This window comes from Oncorhynchus mykiss, chromosome 25 (assembly GCF_013265735.2).
Source record: "Oncorhynchus mykiss isolate Arlee chromosome 25, USDA_OmykA_1.1, whole genome shotgun sequence".
Taxonomy (NCBI): domain Eukaryota; kingdom Metazoa; phylum Chordata; class Actinopteri; order Salmoniformes; family Salmonidae; genus Oncorhynchus; species Oncorhynchus mykiss.
Window position 1 is genome coordinate 31,713,365 of NC_048589.1, and position 20,334 is coordinate 31,733,698.

Below are 20,334 nucleotides of genomic sequence, written 5' to 3' on the forward strand. Positions count from 1 at the left end.
AAAAGTCAGAAAGTAACTGCATCAGAAATGTAAATCTGGCAAGCTAGGTTCATTATTAGATTTTATTTCAAGGCATCTTCCTTTCTCTTACGTCAACATCCTAAACGTAACGGTTATTGACCCCATATAAAAACATGAGAAATATCTTTACAAAAAACAACCATCGTTCTCAAAGTGGAAAAACTTCACTATTTACATGGCCTATTATAAAAAAAATGGAGTTTAATAATATTGTTTTACAGAAATTTAATCTACACTATATGGTTCTAACCAACAGGTCTTGATGCAGTTTAACAAGATGGCTGGCTTTTAATTCTGCAAGCTTTACCTCTTAGCAACATAAAAATTATTACAGCAACGACAGCTTTCATTTCCCCCAATTCAACCACAAATACACAAATTCTTTCAAATGGCACCCTATTCCCTATATAGTATACTACTTTAGATCAGGGCCCTGGTCAAAAGTAGTGCACTATATAGGAAATAGGGTGCCATTTGGGACGCATCCATAGTCATTTCTACTAATATTATAGTGAATGTCAGGGTGTAATTATTACATACATCACTGAAGTGAAGCTGCTCTTAGAAAAAAGTCACAAGCGCTGCAGATTCAATTACCTGTCCATTATGACAATATTTATCAAGGGTTTTCTATGTTGAGATGTGTTGTCTGCACTGCAAACTGAGCGGTTAGTAGTTAGTGTAGAAAACAGTGTGCCATACAAAAAAATATATAATTACAGATGAAATGTTCCTTAAAAGGTGAAGTAACTACAAACATGAAGAAACAGAGATTTCCCACTCCAATATGGAGACAGGATTTTTTCAGAGGCCCTATACACACACAACATTACAGTACTATGAACAGAACTGGCACCCGTACCATCAGATGTCTGTCTACAAATCCTCTTGCTCTGATAGAACAAATAATATACTCTAAGGGCTCAAACACACCAATAGTGTTTGTCTGCTGAGAGTACTTGTGAACCGAGTGCAAACCGGTTTTACATATAGAAACGTGCGAAGACGTCAACAGCGCGCTTAACAACAAGCTGTAAACGACAGATCTACATGTGTGTAACCCTTAAAGGCAGAACATACTGGAAACCCTTAAATGTACCAAGGTCCTGGCAGCTTATTATTATAGAATATTCATTGAATCTCCTCTTTAAAATGAGGGAAAGAAAAGCAACAGTTCAGGGCCTGTATTTATAGTGTCTTAGACATGCGTTGATCTAGGATCAGATCCATGTGAACTTATTCATTATGATCCAAAAGGTTAAACTGATTCTAGATCTGTACTCTTATTCTGAGACACTTCTAGATAGGAGATTTGAACAGAAAAACAAACAAAAACTCCTGACTGTCAGAACAGTGTCATGTCAGTCTTTCCGATACGCCCCGTTAGGTAGTGTTGCTTCTAAAACAAAACAAAATCACATTTTTCACAAGGATATCCTAAATGTATGTTCGTAAATGCAGTTATCCCCGATTGGTTTAGCCAGAAGGGTCATATTCATTAAGTCACACTGTAGAGAAATGCTTTGCAACAGAAAATGAACGTTTCTCATTGGACAAGTTCAAGTAGTCTCACCCCATTTCAGTCCGTTTTTGTCCGTTTGTTGCCGAATGAATACGACCTATGTGAATGGGGGTATTGAGGAGAGATGGCTACAATGTCGACCTGAGCCTAAGTGAGTTGGTTCTTAGTTCTATGTCTGAGGGTTGCTCTTTAGTCATCGTGGGTCTAGTCTTGGCATGGGCCTCATCTGCAGCAGTGGGGGCGGGGTCAGGGCATCCCCCGGCTTCTCATTGGACTCCAGCACCTCGGCCACGCCTCCAACTTTCATCTGCAGCAGCAGTGGCGGGGTCAGTGCTTTTTGCAGTACATCTTGACCTTTTGTAGTGCATGCTTTAGCTTGTTGGCTGTGCCCGTTGACAGCAGGAGCAGAAACAGTCTCTGATGGTTTCAGGTTGGATCCAAAACCAACTTTAAGGTCCTCTGCCTGTGGTATTGGCAGACCTGGGCCTTTGGAAGTCTTTTCCTGGCCCTTGTCCTCATCCAGTCTCAGGAACAAGGGGCTGAGGGAGCGCTCGTCATCTCCATCTCCGATGATCTCCTTCTCTGTCTTTGGTGGTAGTAGCACCCTGTCTGTCTGAGGTGTGGGTACCCTCACAGTCCCCATCTGCCCAGGCTCGGTGTGTGGTATGCGGGAGACCACTGGAGGACCTCTGGGGCTGCTGTTGTTGTCTGTGGTAATCTGCTGGTTAAGGATGAAGATCTCGTTGAGGACAGACGTCAGGCTCTCGTCTTCACCATCACCATCTTTGTTGTCTTCGTCCTCCTCAGAGTTTCCATCTGCGTCGTTGATCCCTACACTGTCTACAGCGTGGTCCAGCTGCTTCCCCAGAACCTCTCCGTACTCCAACCCACTGCCCCTACCCTTCACTGGGGCTGGCCTCCTCTGAGCTCCCCCTGACACACCTGGAGCTGACTGGTTCTGTTGGGCTTTAACCAATGAAATGACATCGGTGAAATTAGGAACTGAAAAATAGGAAACATATGCAATTTTGTTTGTGTCAATGGCATCACATTCAGCCAACTCAAATCAGATTGAAAGATTTCTACATTGAAGCGGTAAAAACATCTGTGGGAAGTTACCTCCCCTGTTGCAGTTATTAAAAGTTGGAGTGAGAGAAATGGGTTCGGCCATTGAGGGGATAATGATGGTGACCGAAGCGACACCTAAAAAGAAAAATCCAAATCAAATCAGGAAACATTTCAATGCAACTATGTGTCAGTGCAGTGTGCCTTGAGTCACGACAAGCCTACCTGGTGTTTGAGACTGTTGCATTTCGATTCCATTGACCCGTCCTCGAGGCAGCAGAGAACGGGCAGACTGCATGGCGATCACCTGCTCAGATGTGATCACTCCACCCACTATAGACAGCATTTGAGGAGGGAGAAACCCAGCATGAACTGGTGGGGAATCTGTTGGGGAGGCAGAAAAAAAGGATCTAAATGATTAATTTCTTCACATGAAAGTTCAGTCTCTAGACCAGCAGTCTGTCTTATTGAAGTCAACCTGGCCCATTGGGTGCTGATACAGTAACAGGGTCAGAGGGACGGGGGGCTCACCTGGAGCAGTCTGTCTTATTGAAGTCAACCTGGCCCATTGGGTGCTGATACAGTAACAGGGTAAGAGGGACGGGAGGCTCACCTGGGGCAGTCTGTCTTATTGAAGTCAACCTGGCCCATTGGGTGCTGATACAGTAACAGGGTCAGAGTGACGTGGGGCTCTCCTGGGGCAGTCTGTCTTATTGAAGTCAACCTGGCCCATTGGGTGCTGATACAGTAACAGGGTCAGAGGGACGGGGGGCTCACCTGAGGCAGGCTGTATTTTTCTGCCAGACAGGATGTTAGGTCTGGTCCTTTCACGCGGCGAACGCCACGTTGAGGGGTGGTTACTGGAAGGTGGTGTGATGGGACTTGTCTTGGGTCGTTGGGATGCAGGCTTTTGGGGGACAGAGTGGGGGACTGGGGTGGCTACGACCTTTAACTTGAGGCTGGGGGCCAGGGACTTTGGCTTAGGCTGTCGAGTGCTCCTGAGTGAAATTGTTTTATTGGGTGAGACCGATGAGGACGGCCCTCTCCACTTCCTTTTGAACGCCATGTCCTTCTGTTTGGTTGAGATGTCCTGCAGTTTCCTGATGATGAGCTTCTCTGTCTTTCCTGTTGAGAGAACACAGGCCAGTGTTATAGGAAGGAGACCGAATAGGAGACGAGAGAAGGGGGGTGAAATGTAAGGCCCATTACCAGATTTCTTTGAGATTTTCTTAATATCACCAGCTCTCTCCCTGGTCAGCCCGCTCTTCAGTTTTTCAAGGCGCTCGCATTTGTTTCTCAGGTCAAGGACTTGTTTTCGGTCCTGTTAAATAACAGAGACCGTACTTTATATTTCCTGAAGAGATTCTTTACTAAATACAAATATGGCTGTGATGTGATTTCACTGTCCATGGTTATAATTTGCAGTGTTCTTGGTTCAATGTTACCATTAGCACTCGGACTTGCACAACCCATACAAGAGACAACGCTGTGCTGCACTTCAGTACATGGCGACCCAGCACCAACTAATGTTTTCATCCTCGGGAAGGTAAGACTAAGAGTGCATCCCAAATGGCACCCTATTCCCTAGTGCAAAAGTTTTGACCAGGCCCCATAAGGCCAATAACAAGTCAGTAATATTTAGCTGACCATTTCATTGACCTTGTTTGTGACATACCGTACCTCCCAGAACTGCATAATTGAAGGAAGGCATTCAAAGGTTGTTTATGTCTTTGTAATAACATCGAGGGGGGGACATACCCTTAATTTGGGTCCTGTTTCTCCTTCCACTTCTTTAGCGTATTTTGCCTTCAGTTGTGAAGTGGTGCTCTTCTGTGCATTGTCATCCACACTCTCAATGTCTACAGCCTCCTCCTCCTCTACGATTTCTTCAACATCCTGAAAGACAGATGAGTCATAGTTAAAAACCAAAGAAAAACATGATTCTCAAGAGAAAACGAATAGATTTTAATAGACAGAAACCAAACTGTTTTGTATAATTAAGCAATAAGGGACGAGGGGATGTGGCATTTGGCCAATATACTACGGCTAAGGGCTGTACTTATGCACGACGCAAGGAGTGCCTGGAAATAGCCCTTAGCCGGGGCACATTGGCCATATACCACAAACCCGAGGTGCCTTATTGCTATTATAAACTGGTTACCAATGTAATTAGAGCAGTACAAATACATGTTTTGTCATACCCGTGATATACGATCTGTTATAAGCTGGGTGGTTCGAGCCCTGAATGCTGATTGGCTGACAGACGCGGTATATCAGACGGTAAACCACAGGTAAGACAAAACATCACATTTGTAATCAGTTTATAATAGCAGTAAGGCACCTCGGGGGCTTGTGATATATGGCCAATATACAACGGCTAAGAGCTGTGTCCAGGTACTCCGTGTTGCATCGTGCATAAGAACAGCCCTTAGCCGTGGTATATTGGCCATATACACCACACCCCCTTGGGCCTTATTGCTTAAATATACCACAGACAATCAGCATTCAGGACTCGAACCACCCAGTTTATAATGTTTCACAGTTCTTACACGGATGTTAATGACGTCCCCTTTAACGTTGTTGTTTTTGTTGTTGTCGTCATCGGCAGAATCCTCTGTCTCGTCCGATGAGTTGTCTGTTTTCTCCTCCTCTGTGTCCTCCAGAAGGTCCACCACCTCCATCACCGCTTCCCTGTCCTCCTCCGTGTCCTCCAGAAGGTCTACCACCTCCATCACTGCTTCCCTGTCCTCCTCCGTGTCCTCCAGAAGGTCTACCACCTCCATCACCTCCTCCCTGTCCTCCTCCTCTGCTGTCACTCCTCCCATGTGCCTTGGTCTTGGTCTCGACTTGGCCTCACTGCAGGTCAAGACAGCTGAAGAGGACGAGACAGCAGAGGAGTCTTTGGGAACTCCTTCCACATTCCTGTTGACGAGTAGCTCCTCACTCTTCTGCTGGGAACAAACATACTGGATGTTCCTCAGGATCTGCTTCTCAGACTCTCCTGTGGAGGGAAAGATGTTGGTTGAATGTTTTTTGAATGCTGAAATGTTACAGCAGTGTCCATTATTACCAGTTAACTGGGACATCTTCTTGACATAAGCTGCTCTCTCCAGGGTCAGTGAACTCCTTAGCTTCTCCATGTCGTTACGTTTCGTAGTCAGGATTTGGATCTCCTCTGTCGCCTGATAACATACAGTTATTTTAGTTAACTTTTTAATCGATTGACAGATGCTTCAACAAAACAAAGAACAGCTCTGACCGACCACATTATTAAAATATAGTCCTAAATAGAGTCCTAAATGGCACCCTATTCCCTATATAGGGCTCTGATCAAAAGTAGTACACTATATAGGGAATAGGGTGCCATTTTGGACACACATTAATTAAAGGAATAATTAAATTGAACAAAATGAACAATGGTTTGGATAAAGTTAAAGTAAACAAAAACGTTAAGAAAAAGTTACCCATCCCTTTATAGGTGCTTACTTCTTTAAGGATATACACTTTTGCAGCTTTTTGGTCAAGTTTCAGTGTCTCTCTCAGCCGCTGGAAGCACCCATGGAGCTCAAAACGGCGATGCCTCTCGTCCACGTTGTGCTTCAGCTGTTTCTACAGAATGCAACAGGATGAAGCTCTATCATGGAGTCTTGGAGACTTGAATATGAAAACTAAGGCACAATGGCGCTATCGTTGAGGTACAGAACAACAGACTGTTTACACATAAATTACTCAGACCTCAGACCACACAAATAGACAAACAAAGAAAGAAAGAAACAGACTACTACTGTTTAGTCTAAAAACTAGAGAATATGAGATTTAGGTAACTAGAGTCTCAAAACAGACATGTTGTATGAAGTTAAAAGGGTTCTTACACTGATGACGTCGATGAGCTCCTCTTTATTAACACTTGAATCGTCAGAATCAGTCTCGTCAGATGAGTTGTCTGTCTTCTCATCCCTTTCCTCATCCGTATCATCCAAATCATACTCATCCTCCACCATCTTCCTCTTCGGTCTTCCTGTCCATGTCTGGTAGGGGTCATCAACATGAACCATCTTAGTAAGGAGATTGGAGTCTGCTGTGGAGGTGTTATCTTTGATCCCTGTCGTTGTGACCTGGGTTATAGGGGGTTTCGGGGGAGGCTGCAGCACCAAAACCACCTCAGGCTGGATATTAGGGTCTAAATTGCAGTGAGCTGGGGAGATAGCATCAGTTTTTATAAATTTAAACTGGGGTCCTTTAGGGGGTTTTGTGGATTTAGGAGGCGTTTTGGTTTTCTGGAAAGGCCGCATCCAACTACACACCTCAGAGACTACATTAGAATCTACATTGGAGGTCACTGTGGAGATATTGTCAGCTTTGACACCTGTGTTCTTAACCGTTTTTGTGGGGGATTTGACAGTAATTACTGTGGTTTCCGGGTGAGGCTGCAGCACAGTAACACACCCTACTACAGGCAGCACCTTGGAGGAGCCCTGGGCTGGCACCGCCGGACACTTGATGATGATGGGCTCCTTGTTGCCTGTCTGAGGAACAATCTCCAAGGTGTACGTCCCACCATTTGTCACGGTGGGTGAGAGACTAACGTAACCAGGGGTGGTTTTAGGGGCGGTGATAGTGGTGCTGGATGCAGTCTGGGTCTTTGGGAAAGTGACAAGGGGGACAGTACTGATGGTGGAAGCACAGCTACCAGGGCACTTGCTCTCCAATGTGGTGAGAGAGGAGGTGGAGCTGTTCATGGTGGTCAAGCATTCAGGCATGGTTAAAATGATCATCCCACCTGAAAATAAAAAATAATAAAGTTCAGCTGTAGCTAGGTTTCCATCCAATTTGCAACAGATTTTCATCTGAATATTCTAAAATGCGCATTTTCCCATCAGAGATGTTTCCATCAAATTGACTTGTTGTGGATAAACGTCTGTGCATAATGACATAGTGCACATAAAAATAACTTGAGGTTGGCTTGCCGACTGCATCGGAGTGCTTGAGGCATCGCTACAGACCAGGGTTCGATCCCAGGCTGTGTTATTGGGCTCTAGCGGCCGGGCACCTGCAGGATGACTTTGGTCATCAGTTGAACGATGTTTCCTCTGACACATTGGTGCAGCTGGCTTCCAGGTTAAGCGGGCAGGTGTTAAGGAGCGCGGTTTGGTGGGTCATGTTCTGGAGGACGCATGACTCGACTCGTGCCTCTCCCGGGCACATTGGGGAATTGCTGCGATGAGACAAGATCATAATTGGATCGCAATTGGATATCACGAAAATTGGGGAGAAAAAAGGGTTAAATCGGATTTTCAAATCTACTGATGGTTTTGTCACTAAATGTTTTGTGTACAGTCGTGGCCAAAAGTTGAGAATGACAAATATTAATTTTCACAAAAGTCTGCTGCTTCAGTGTCTTTAGATATTTTTGTCAGATGTTACTATGGAATACTGAAGTATAATTACAAGCATTTCATAAGTGTAAAAGGCTTTTTATTGACAATTACATGAAGCTGATGCAAAGAGTCAATATTTGCAGTGTTGACCCTTCTTTTTCAAGACCTCTGCCTGGCATGCTGTCAATTAACTTCTGGGCCACATCCTGACTGATGGCAGCCCATTCTTGCCTAATCAATGCTTGGAGTTTGTCAGAATTTGTGGGGTTTTGTTTGTCCACCCACATCTTGAGGATTTTCCTGGCCATGGACCCAAAATATTGATGTTTAGTTCCCTGAGCCACTTAGTTATCACTTCTGCCTTATGGCAAGGTGCTCCATCACGCTGGAAAAGGCATTGTTTGTCACCAAACTGTTCCTGGATGGTTGGGAGAAGTTGCTCTCGGAGGATGTTAATTTTCACAAATTTAAAATTTAAATTTAAAAAAGAAAATATATTTGTTTGTTTTTTTACCTCCTTTTCTCCCCAATTTCATGGTATCCATGCATCCATCCATCTTGTCTCATCGCAACAACTCCAGAAAGTCACGCGTCCAAGCCGCACATAACCCAACCAAGCCGCACTGCTTCTTAACACAGCATCAAACCCGGAAGCCAGCCGCACCAATGTGTCGGAGGAAACACCGCGCACCTGGCAACCTTGGCTAGCGTGCACTGCGCCCGGCCCGCCACAGGAGTTGCTGGTGCGCTGGTGCAAGGATATCCCTACCGGCCAAACCCTCCCTAACCCGGACAGCGCTAGGCCAATTGTGCGTCGTCCCACGGACCTCCCGGTTGCGGCCGGTCAAAAACAGAGCCTGGGCGCGAACCCAGAGTCTCTGGTGGTGCAGCTGGCACTGCAGTACAGCGCCCTTAACCACTGCGCCACCCGGGAGGCCCTTGGTACCATTCTTTATTCATGACTGTGTTCTTAGAAGAAATTGTGAGTGAGCCCACTCCCTTGGCTGAGAAGCAACCCCACACATGAATGGTCTCAGGATGCTTTACTGTTGGCATGACACAGGACTAATGGTAGCGCTCACCTTGTCTTCTCTGGACAAGCTTTTTTGCCGGATGCCCCAAACAATCGGAAAGGGGATTCATCAGAGAAAATGACTTTACCCCAGTCCTCAGTAGTCCAATCCCTGTACCTTTTGCAGAATATCAGTCTGTCCCTGATTTTTTTCCTGGAGAGAAGTGGCTTCTTTGCTGCCCTTCTTGACACCAGGCCATCCTCCAAAAGTCTTCGCCTCACTGTGCGTGCAGATGCACTCACACCTGCCTGCTGTCATTCCTGAGCAAGCTCTGTATTGGTGGTGCCCCGATCCCGCAGCTGAATCAACTTTAGGAGATGGTCCTGGCGCTCGCTGGACTTTCTTGGGCGCCCTGAAGTCTTCTTCACAACAATTTAACCGCTCTCTTGATGATCCAATAACTGGTAGATTTAGGTGCAATCTTACTGGCAGCAATATCCTTGCCCGTGAAGCCCTTTTGTGCAAAGCAATGATGACAGCACGTGTTTCCTTGCAGGTAACCATGATTGACAGAGGAAAAACGATGATTCCAAGCACCACCCTCCTTTTGAAGCTTCCAGTCTGTTATTCGAACTCAATCAGCATGACAGAGTGATCTCCAGCCTTCTCCTCGTCAACACTCACACCTGTGTTAACGAGAGAATCACTGACATGATGTCAGCTGGTCCTTTTGTGGCAGGGCTGAAATGCAGTGGAAATGTTTTTTGGGGATTCAGTTCATTTGCATGGCAAAGAGGGACTTTGCAATTAATTGCAATTCATCTGATCACTCTTCATAACATTCTGGAGTATATGCAAATTACCATCATACAAACTGAGGCAGCAGATGTGAAAATTTATATTTGTGTCATTCTTAAAACTTTTGGCCATGACTGTATATAGTGAATGTGCCCACTCTGGTATTGGCACGTACTCTAGCCAACAGCTTGCAGATACAGTGCGGGTATGGCCTACATGAGATTATTATGGAAAAAATGTATTTCTCAAACAGCAGCCAAGCATCATTCATCATTTCATCAGAATAAGACCCTCAATATTTATTGGAAAGGAGCATCAAGCTCATCACTGTTCACTTTCACCACCCTCTGAAGTCCATTTCTTATTTCATCTGTATCCTAAAACACTGCATACTAAACAAAAACAGTATGTATTTAAGCAACATTCATTCATTGGAGATTACTTATTATACATGGGAATCCTTGATCGGTCTTCCTAAAATGTCCAAGTCATTGTTTCATAACATAGTCATCAACATAGTCAGTCATGCATGTGAAAGAGCAGCAATGCCTTGGCATGAATATAATCAACTGTCAGACACTCACCCTTGTTGTGCATGACGAGGTTGGGGTTAAGGGCCTTCAGCTGGCTGAGGGCAACCAGCTGGATCAGCTGTCCCTTGGGGTTCTTGTATAGGGTGTTCGCTGAGGTGTTCCTTACCGGCTGCAGCACCATTCTCTGACCCGACGCGAGAGGGGTCAGGGACATGATAGGGGTCAGGGATGTGAGAGGAGACAGCATTCTGACAGAGGTACTTGTCCCTGGGACAGAGAGCATCGGGGGACTGGTAACCACTTCACTGATGGGGGATGCATTTTGGGGTGATACGTTTGCACCTGTAAACAAAGTGGGGGATTTTTCATTAATGATGGAAAACATGGGCATAACCATGAAACTTCGTTCAACCCCCCAAAAAACACCAATCCTCATGTCACATCACACACTGATGATGCCAGTGTGACAGTGAAGCACGAGACACAGCATCAACCCAGGATGAGATGGACAGGGAAGGGTATAGGCAGGCAGGGGTTATAGTATGAAGGTCACCACCAATGTTCCCTCTCATTTTTTCTACTGGTCTGCTGAGCTCAAACTTGAACGTTGTGAAAATTCTATGCAACTTCCGGCACGTTTACTGTGAACACTGGGGCTGTAACAGCTTTTCGTTACAGTTTTAACAGTGGTCAAGTAGGCTTCTGTGGCTATTTGATCATAATTAAGGCCTACCTGAGTGACCTACCATCAAAAAACAATGGAGAAAATGCATCCCACAACATTTTAACATGGAAATAGCTGTTCTATCAGCCTACAGTAGCAGCCAATGTGTGGTATTCAATGTAGACCTACTTTCCATGAGACTTTTGAGAAGAAAAACCAAGCTGGGCTTGACATTAACCTGTTTATTCACTTGTCCTAAAGTCAAGGACGTGACTGAAAATGTTGTTGTGTTATTTGATGCAAGAACCATCTCCTCAAACCAATATTACAGAGAATCACACAAATTATGCTACCCTCTGCCTATTGGCTACATAGCTTATTTAAGCCTGTCTCAAAATACAACACTGTCCCTTCAAGACAAAAAAAAAGCTCTTTACCTGACTCGTTTTTCAAATGCACAAATTTTGTGCTCTTGTAGGAAGCAATAACTCCCCCATGTTGCTACACGTAGCTCTCTATTTGATCTCAAAACAAGCACATCTACTGACATGCTCATGCTGTAAACACAGTCCAGTTCAAAGTAAATGGCACAGATCCATATGGCAATGGTCTATTTGCATATAGGCCTACTGCAGCACTGATTGGTAGTGGCGCACAAGTCTGTTGAGTATGAGTCGTACCTGTCAATGCAATATAGAATCCTACTCCAATGTGTTCTGCCTACAACAAAACCTCTTGCATAGTTAATTTTTCATACTGTCTTGCATAGTTAATTTTTCATACTGTCTTGCATAGTTTTTATTTTATTTTTATTGAATATTTAAAATTATGCAGTGAAGCCGCTAAACATCTTCAGCACACTCTAATGTACTTGTCCTCTTGCTCAACTATGCACCGGGGCCTCCCACTCCTCTTTCTATTCTGGTTAGTCAGTGCACTGTTCTGTGAAGGGAGTAGTACACAGCATTGCACGAGATCTTCAGTTTCTTTGCAACCAAAACAAATGGTCTATTGATTCTGTATCCTCAAAACAAAATCTGCAGAGCTGCGATGATTGTATGCCCCAAATATTCAACATTTTGTTGGTGGCAAGAATTCTGTACAATCATTTTAGCTGAAAAGCACGAAGTCTTGCATAGTTCGTTTTGTTTCTGTATATTGCCTTGAACGTGGCTAATATTTAGTTGATTCGATCACAATTCCCACAGTAAAGGGAAACGTTGATGTGTTAACTAACGGGGAAAACTCTAGAAAGTTGAGTGAAGTTCAATCTCGTGCTTCTCTGCGCCATGCTGATATTTCTTCTGCGTTGCAGTCCCGGGAAAGCTTATTGATCACCACCACAAACAGAGCATGAGAGTGGCAGGCCACAGGACCAGGGCTTAGCCTGTGGGAGGCTGAGGAGTAATGGGATGACCTGGTTGGCCTAGTTACAGCTACAGTGGTGCAGAACTGACTGGGTGTGTACCTGTAGAATATCTTGGTGCTGAGGGGGCCTTGGAGCTAACAGACACTGCAGATACCAGGGCTGCGGCGCCACCCCTCACATTAGGTGTTTTGGTTGGGTAGACCATGGTGACAACCTGAATCCGCACAGCAGCAGTCACTGTGTTCTGCTCCATCTGAGCCCCCTGAGAAAGACAGGCACCTGGGTTCACTACAACCAGAGAGGAAGAGGGCAGAGTTAGTGTCTGAACACTGCCCAGAAACTGAGGTGGAACACTAGTTACAGGCAGCCTCTGCTGTGAGGAGCTGATCTGGTTGACTACAAAGAGTGTGAAGACCTTTCCCACTGGGGGGCAGGTTAGTCACTGTGGAGTAGAGATGGAGGTAGCAGTTCAGTCTCCCACACTTGTCTTTCACAATGGACTGACCATTATTCAGTTATATGAATCAGAATTTAATGTCTCTGAGGGGTGGAGGGAGATTTCAGCGCAACAAACTTACATTAAAATACAGTAGTATGATAAACTAAGCTAAAAAAAACACTACAAAGACTGGTTCTCACCAATGAACTTGGGGCCAGCAGCAACTGGAGTGGTAGAGGGAACACTTGTGGTAACCATGGTGGTAGGAGTGGCTGCCAGTTGGGCCGGTTGTCTTGTAGAGGACTTTGTATCTGTGGCACCTTTAGGAGTTTCTGAGGGGTGTTTTTGTGATGGGACGGAGGAGGAGGCCGCCATAGACCGCTTTAGATAGGCAGGCCATCGTAACTTGCCCGTGAGGTAAGCAGCAAGACGGTTGGCTGGGTGCATGGCTCCCATCATGCCCAGTTGTATCTTGGCATGGGGGTAGGACCTGCCATTCACCTAAAAACACACAGGGGGAAATACTGGGTAGCAATGGACTGTGTGTCTCTATCTAGCTCTGTCCTCAGAGGTAGATAGAGTTAGTCGCAAATGGCACCCTATTCCCTATGTAATGCACTACTTCTGACCAGAGCCCTGTGCACTACAGTGGTCGCTGGTTCAAATACCAGAGCCAACAAGGTGAGAAATCTGTCAATGTGCCCTTGAGCAAAGCACTTAACCCTAATTGTTCCAGGGGCGCTGTACTACTATGGCTGACCCTGTAAAACAACACATTTTACTGCACTTATCCGGTGCATGTGACCATAAAACATGTATTTTTTATTTGCACTACATAGGGAATAGGATGCCATTCCACATCAATAAGAGAAGGAAAATGAACTGATTATTGGATTTGTATTGGGGGAAACTAAGTAATTACAATGCTTACCGTGATACATTTCTGGTCTGAGATTTCTGGCAGCTTAAGGTTGCCAGTAAGGAGGCCAGCAGGAGAAATTCCTGTTAAAAAAGGCAGGCCCTGCCATTTCAGATCCTTTCTACGCCCCACAGCCTTGTTGTCCACTTCCTCCACGACAGGTACTTCCTCCACGACAGGTACTTCCTCCACGACAGGTACTTCCTCCACGACAGGTACTTCCTCCACGACAGGTACTTCCTCCACGACAGGTACTTCCTCCACTTTATCCTCCTCTCTCTGCTCTTCCATTAGTTCTTTTTCATCTTTCTCTCCCATCCTTTCCTCCTCCTCCTCACCGTTCTCCTCCTCCACTCCGTCCGGTCTCGGGACCTGAGAGATGAGTACCTTGTAGTGGGTGGAGCAGCTTTCGCCATCATTTCTCAGGGTTTGAGACACGGGTTTTATAAGGTAACCTTTGACCCAGAAGGGGTTCCTGAGGTGGTCCTTGGCCATGTGCTCACACACAATTCTCAGCACCAGGTTCCTATCCGCCAGGCTCCTCCACTTACACTTAGACATAATCTCCAGGCGCTTGGAGGGCTCCGTGTACTTGGGACGATGGCAGGACAACGACTTCTCTGACATACTGGAAGAGTTCACTACATCAAGAGAAAGTCAACAGCCATTAGAAATGCATTTCAGGGTAGGCTATGATTTTTGGAAGCAACCAATTACTGATGTGTTTCACTGACTGTCTGAGAGTTTATTTATCAGACACTGGTGTTTGGGGTTATAAAAAATCATGTGGTCAAATTTGACTCATTTAACTTACCTGGTGCTGAGTCTATTGGTTTGCAGTGATTGTCAATGACCTCAGGTCGGTTTGTGCTCTTGCTTTGAAACGCACGCACTCTGGCACATGTCATGGTCCCGCCTTCCTCTCTCACCGGAGAAAAATACACCTTTAGAAAAGGCAGGGGGTGAGAATATACATCAAATTTTTTTACAGGGGTATATCTAACACGTATGGATAGATAGATACCCTTTTACGACTCACCACTGAAGGTTCTTCCTGTAGTGGAAGATGTGGTAGGTAGACCGGTGTTGGGGCGAGGATGGGCTCCGGGTCCGTCTCTCCATCCGTCTTTCTCCACAACATTCTCACACGCGGAGCAGGTTCTGATACCGTCTCAGCCTCCCTGAGAGCTGAATTTGGAAATTAATGCAAAATGTCATTTTCTACAACATTAAGATGGAAACACTTCGTGACGTATTTAACCTAATCTAATGTAGTGTAGCAAAATTGTTTTATATGGAAACTTTTTTTACTGTTCATAGAACAATGTTTTATTCTGCGGTTTTCTAAACTAGAGGACACTCACTATATGCCATCCTCATTCTCTTCCACTTTCTCCTCCGCTTCTTGGACAGGCCCTCCTCTGACGCATTAGAATCTGGTCCTTCTAAGTTCTTGAGGACGACCACCTTCTGCCTGAGGCAGCTGCAGCCAAAGATGCACTCAATCTTTCCACAGTGGATAATACGACGGTCCTGTGCCAGGCTGGCACACACACAGCCCAATCGGCAGAACGCTTTGAGGCAGGGAGGAGCCCTGCGCTTTATGATCCTAATAGGAGCTGTAGGGTTCTCACAAACAAAGCCCTGAAGAGAAAAGTGGGAAGTAAAATATGACGGTTCTGTGCCAGGCTGGCACACACACAGCCCAGCCGGCAGAACGCATTGAGGCAGGGAGGAGCCCTGCGCTGTTAGTGCTAGCGTGGCACATTTCTCAGGGATACCATCGTAGAGTTGGTATAATACAATCACAAAATCAGCTTATTAAAAACAAGATCGAAACTACAAACGTACTACAACACGTCTTTGCTCCTTCATGTGAGACCACACAAATTAGTTAATAAGCAGATGTAATGGTGTAGAGGTGTAAATGATCTTACCGTTGAGGTGAAGTGGGAGGTGAGGGCGACCGTCGCCCTCTCGTTTGAGATGCAGGTCCGGCGCTTGCTCTCCCAGACAACTCTGTCCTCCAAATCCCTTTGTCGGAGCAGGGCCTTGGTCAGCCCAGGAAACACGACCTTGGTCTTGGCAGCAGGCTGTGGCTCTGGGTCCGAGTCATCCTCTTCCACAGGAGCCAGTTCAGCGGGAGGTGGCTCTTCTACCTCTGGCCTGGACACAGGAGCGTCATGGGCTGGTGGAGGTCTCCTTTTTATAGTTTCAATTGTGTCATTGTGGGTGATGGGGGCGCCATGATCCATCAATAGCGGGTTTGGCTCAGTGGGCAATGGTGTTGGGGTTGTTGCAGAAGTTAGTTTAGTTCTGTTCTGCTTTGAACATTGTTGTTTTTGTTGCCTTTTCTCAGATTTTTTAAGTCCTTTGGATGTGGGGGGCAGTCTGGGTTTTTTGGATGGTGGGACAAAGGTGGAAGAAAGTGCCGGTGCCCGTTTCTTCAGCACACTGTCTAGGGTTCGGACGTAGCTGGTGCTCTTGGTGGGTAGCTGGTAGACCACAGGGGTGACGATGGTGGTCTGGGTGAAACTGGCAGCGCGCTCGTCAATGAGTTTACCTTCGTTAGCCAGGTACTCATCCAACATGTCACTGCAGAAGGCCGACAAGTTCTTTGGGGCCACTTCTGAACTTGGGCAACCTTTAAAGCAAAAACATTTTGAATCCGCACGACACAGTAAATTGTATAGGGCTACATAGTATAGAAAACACAAGAGGGGATATCGCTGAGGCTCTTTACTGTTAAGCCTTTGTAAAAACATCAGCGGTAAAACGTGTCCCCTCTGATTTTGCCACCGTTAAAGCACCACGCAACATTTCAGACAAAATCAAGGTCAAAGGTTACAACTGCTGATGTGAATGGAGTCTTGAGGATTTGCTTATCAAATCAGAGAAGACATGTAGGATTTTAATGTAAATATTACCTTCAGGCTTGGAGGATGATGGCGAGTTCGAGGGGACAAACTTATCTCTCCAGCCTTTGATTTGGGTGAAGTCTGTGGTCTTGCCTGTCCTGGAAACAAAGGGGACTGAACCACCTGGGGAAAAAAAAGGTATACCAATTAACAATTGCTATTTTCAAAATGTATTAAATTATCATAATAAAACCCTTAACAGGTTACTTAAAAATATACTCGACAATTTGAACAAAACAGAAACTCCAACATAAAATAACTACTAACTTGGAGAAGATGCCAACCCTGGAGAGTTTGGTTCTGGACATAAAAACGGTGGGGGTAGAGGTAGACAAACACCTAGGTACTGCAGGTCAATGACCAGAGTGGGATCCAGTAAACTCATCTTCAGTCCAACTTCAAACACAGATGACAGATAAGCAATCTTCAAGCATAGACTATGCATCATACTAAAGCATTCTACCATCATGAGTAAGATTAAACATCACATGATCACTGTCATGAAAATCACAGTGGGACATGAGTCACATGCTAGTGTGCAAGGAAGTTATTGACAATAAAAAATATATACGCTGTCATTTACAGACATTTATTTGTGTTACCTTCTTGCAACACAGGATGAATGACCTGTCGATGCCTCATAACCTTTAGGTCCCCCAAAAGAACCTTCTCGAAAGCTACTATTCTTTCCTCTGTGGTTTCTAGTCCTCCAACTGAAAGAGACAAATAGTTTAACTGCTTTAACAGGTGTCAGGTAACAGCAGCTTGGGAGCATGATGAATCAAATTGGTTGTTTTCTGTACCTTTCTCTGTCGCCTCTGGGGGCTTCTGAGGTTGCGCAGTCGTCGTCTCACAAAGTGCAGGCTCTCCCAGGTGGACATCAAGTGCTTCCTGTAATTTACAAGACTTTATTTAAATATGACACTTTCCTTAAATCCAATGGATATAGCTAATGCTTTGTTACTTGTTGTGAACATGTATGAGCCCTTATGATGTGTTATTGCACAGCTTATAATATGCTGTACTTTTTTCATAATGCAATTTTTAGCCTAGGATAAACCGTGGACTGTAAGAAACATAACCAAAATAAGGATTTCTTTGTTAAAGATCTCCCTCCCCCTAAAATAAGAACCAATGAAAAACAGGTGGTGTGGCATACCATGAAGTAACGGTATTAGTTAACTTGAAGGGGGTATACGTAAGGCACTCAGAACACCTTTCACATAACAGTCTGGGAGTAGCAAAGGGTTAACAGTTAGTGACTGTGTGCATTGAGTCTTGTGCGTCGTCTCTCGTGATCTCTCAATTTGGCAGGATGCCACTGGGTAAACAGCCCTTGGAATTATGTCATTGAATAATGAACATTTCTTTGACAATATCCGTGAGAAGGTGGATTTGAAGTAAACAGAGTGCCTGGCCTAGAGCCAGTTCTGGCCAGGAGCACCAATTGTAAATGACATGTTAGGCCTACACTGTGTTCTCTCCCAAGATAAGTCAAAAACATGTGCTCTTAGGGTAACGTGTTACAAAGGTTCTTATGAATGATCTGTAACACTCATAAAGGTGTTATGAATGTAAGTAAAGTGTTACCAAAATAACTGACACAAAAATACATTTGACTATTTACGCCGTACCTTGGAGGTGAAAGAGACGAACAGCTGCTCCTCAACTTCCTCCAGGTTGGGCTGCATGGCGACATCTGTGGATCCATCAATCACTGGGAGTGAATCACCCGTGGCAGATTTCACTCCTTTCCTAGATCTCTTCTTAGATCTCCAGGGTTTATTTCTCTGGGTTGGCTGACTAGAACCAACAGGTAAAGTAGAACTAACTGGTATGCTAGGGGTACTTCGGACAGGAGGACATGGGACAGGAGGTGCCTCACTGCTGGGAAAGTCTTCAGTTATCTCAAGCTCTTCGGCGATGGAGAAAAAGTTAGTGAGGTCGGCCAGTGACGGGGTTGGTGAAAATGGGTCAGGACCTAACAATGAAAAGGGAGATAACTGGAATGGGAGTGGAGACGGTGTAGATGGGTGTGTTAATGGTTCATAATTGACTTGGAATGATGAGGTAGTGTCCGAGGGAGATGGGGATATTGCAGTGTCCAGAGCAAGTGAGTCAGGGTGAGAGGTAGAGGAAAATGAGGTTGCCTCAAAGGGTAATGGGTTAATGTGAGCGGAAGGCAACAATGGGATAAAGGGTATTGTTAAAAAAGGATCAGGGGCAGGTAGGCCTAAAAGTGATCCATGTGATGAAAATTCAGAGGATAGAACAAAAGGGTTAGGGGGCAGTAATCGTTCAAGGGCTGGGAATGAGGAGGCATGTACAGGTAAGGAGGGGGCGGCGGCTTCCGGTTTCAATGTAACAGGGGAACGTAAAGGGGGTTCAAGATCTGGTAATGGCGCAGGCGAGGATGGCTCAAAGCCACCGTGCGAAGGACCAGGGGATGGTAACGAGGGGGTAAATTCAGGTTCCAAGTTGGCAAGACTAGGTGTTGATGACAGTGCTGGAGCAGTTGAGGGAGGGTCAGAGGTAAGTGATGATAAATCAGTCGCTAGGTTTAATGTGACAGGTACAGGGGGTGGCAATTCTTGGGCTGGTAACAATGGGTCAGGGAATGGTGATAATAAGACAGTTGCTGGCAAACAAGGGGTGGGGGGTGATTGTGCAATGGATAAGGTAGGCTCAGGGACAAGAAACAAATGATCAGCAGTTGGTAAAACTGAGTCAGGTTCTGGTAACAATGAGTCTGTGGTAGGAACCAAAAAATCTGTGTTTGGGACTGAAATATCCATGGGTAGACCAACATAGTCTGTGGTTGGCCCAGTGGGGGCAATGACTGGAACAATGTGATTGATAGCTGGATCAGCAGGACCACTGGCTGGAACTACAGGACCACTGGCTGGAACTATAGCATATCCAGTAGAATCCCTGGATGGACCAGTAGATTCCAAGGCTGGGCCAGTAGACTCCAAGGCTGGGCCAGTAGATTCCAAGGTTGGGCCAGTAGATTCCAAGGTTGGGCCAGTTGAGTCCATGGCTGGGCCAGTTGAGTCTATGACAGGGCCAGTTTGATCGGTGGCTGGAATAACAGGATCGGTGGTTGGAACAGCAGAAGATGGGGATGAAGACGAAGGCAATCCCGGGGGAGATTTTGGTTTGGTCCTAACAGATCTGGATTTTGACTTCAACTGTTGAAGGTAGAGTGCAAGAAGGGGCAAAGGCACAGGTTCCGGTCGTTTGTGTGGTTTAGCCTTCCCCTGCAGCTGTTCATCAAAACCTGTCATTTTTGCTTCAGAGCTCACGGAGGAGCTCTGGGAAGCCTTTTGACTGTTTTCAACTTCATTTGCTGAATGGTCATTGATTGACACACGGGTCTTGACCGGTTCCTGGGACTGAGATGAATTGAAGAGGTCCTTGACACTGTCAATCACATTCCCATTGTGCAGTGTTCCCACCCTTTCAATAGTCTTCCCGGACAAGGCTTCAGGTTCAGAAATCTGGGAAAAATTGTCATTCACAGCTACTTCCACAACTTTGCCATTGGCAACCATGCCCTTAGTGTTTGTTTGCTCAACACTACAAGTTGTATTGGTTATCTCAACATTGCACCTTCGTATTGTCAGACGACACTCCCGAATCAGCTCAGGGAAGTTACTTTGGGGAGGACCTGTTGTACTGCTCAGAAGAGAAAG

At 45.5% G+C, this 20,334-nt stretch overlaps 1 protein-coding gene across 6 annotated transcripts in view; it reads right to left on the reverse strand.

Moving 5' to 3' along the window:
- Nucleotides 1-34: 34 nt before the first annotated feature.
- Nucleotides 35-20,334, reverse strand: part of LOC110505801 (MAX gene-associated protein) — a 28,079-nt gene continuing 7,779 nt past the window's right edge. For 2 of the 6 annotated variants that reach the window (XM_021585253.2, XM_036962973.1), the window contains exons 3-24: nt 18,274-20,317; nt 17,443-17,530; nt 17,242-17,352; nt 16,907-17,035; nt 16,649-16,762; nt 15,659-16,365; nt 15,086-15,365; nt 14,761-14,909; nt 14,536-14,665; nt 13,734-14,362; nt 13,003-13,303; nt 12,463-12,651; nt 10,382-10,672; nt 6,481-7,388; nt 6,095-6,217; nt 5,158-5,790; nt 4,367-4,504; nt 3,818-3,929; nt 3,386-3,733; nt 2,834-2,992; nt 2,663-2,746; nt 45-2,545 (exon numbers count right to left, since the gene is read on the reverse strand). In XM_021585253.2, the coding sequence (XP_021440928.2) occupies nt 1,737-2,545; nt 2,663-2,746; nt 2,834-2,992; nt 3,386-3,733; nt 3,818-3,929; nt 4,367-4,504; nt 5,158-5,790; nt 6,095-6,217; nt 6,481-7,388; nt 10,382-10,672; nt 12,463-12,651; nt 13,003-13,303; nt 13,734-14,362; nt 14,536-14,665; nt 14,761-14,909; nt 15,086-15,365; nt 15,659-16,365; nt 16,649-16,762; nt 16,907-17,035; nt 17,242-17,352; nt 17,443-17,530; nt 18,274-20,317 (8,476 nt within the window). In that variant the 3' untranslated portion in view covers nt 45-1,736. Of the gene's footprint in view, nt 2,546-2,662; nt 2,747-2,833; nt 2,993-3,385; nt 3,734-3,817; nt 3,930-4,366; nt 4,505-5,157; nt 5,791-6,094; nt 6,218-6,480; nt 7,389-10,381; nt 10,673-12,462; nt 12,652-13,002; nt 13,304-13,733; nt 14,363-14,535; nt 14,666-14,760; nt 14,910-15,085; nt 15,366-15,658; nt 16,366-16,648; nt 16,763-16,906; nt 17,036-17,241; nt 17,353-17,442; nt 17,531-18,273; nt 20,318-20,334 lie in introns of all 6 variants that reach the window. The other 4 variants (XM_036962976.1, XM_036962974.1, XM_036962975.1 and 1 more) reach the window with 4 other exon arrangements.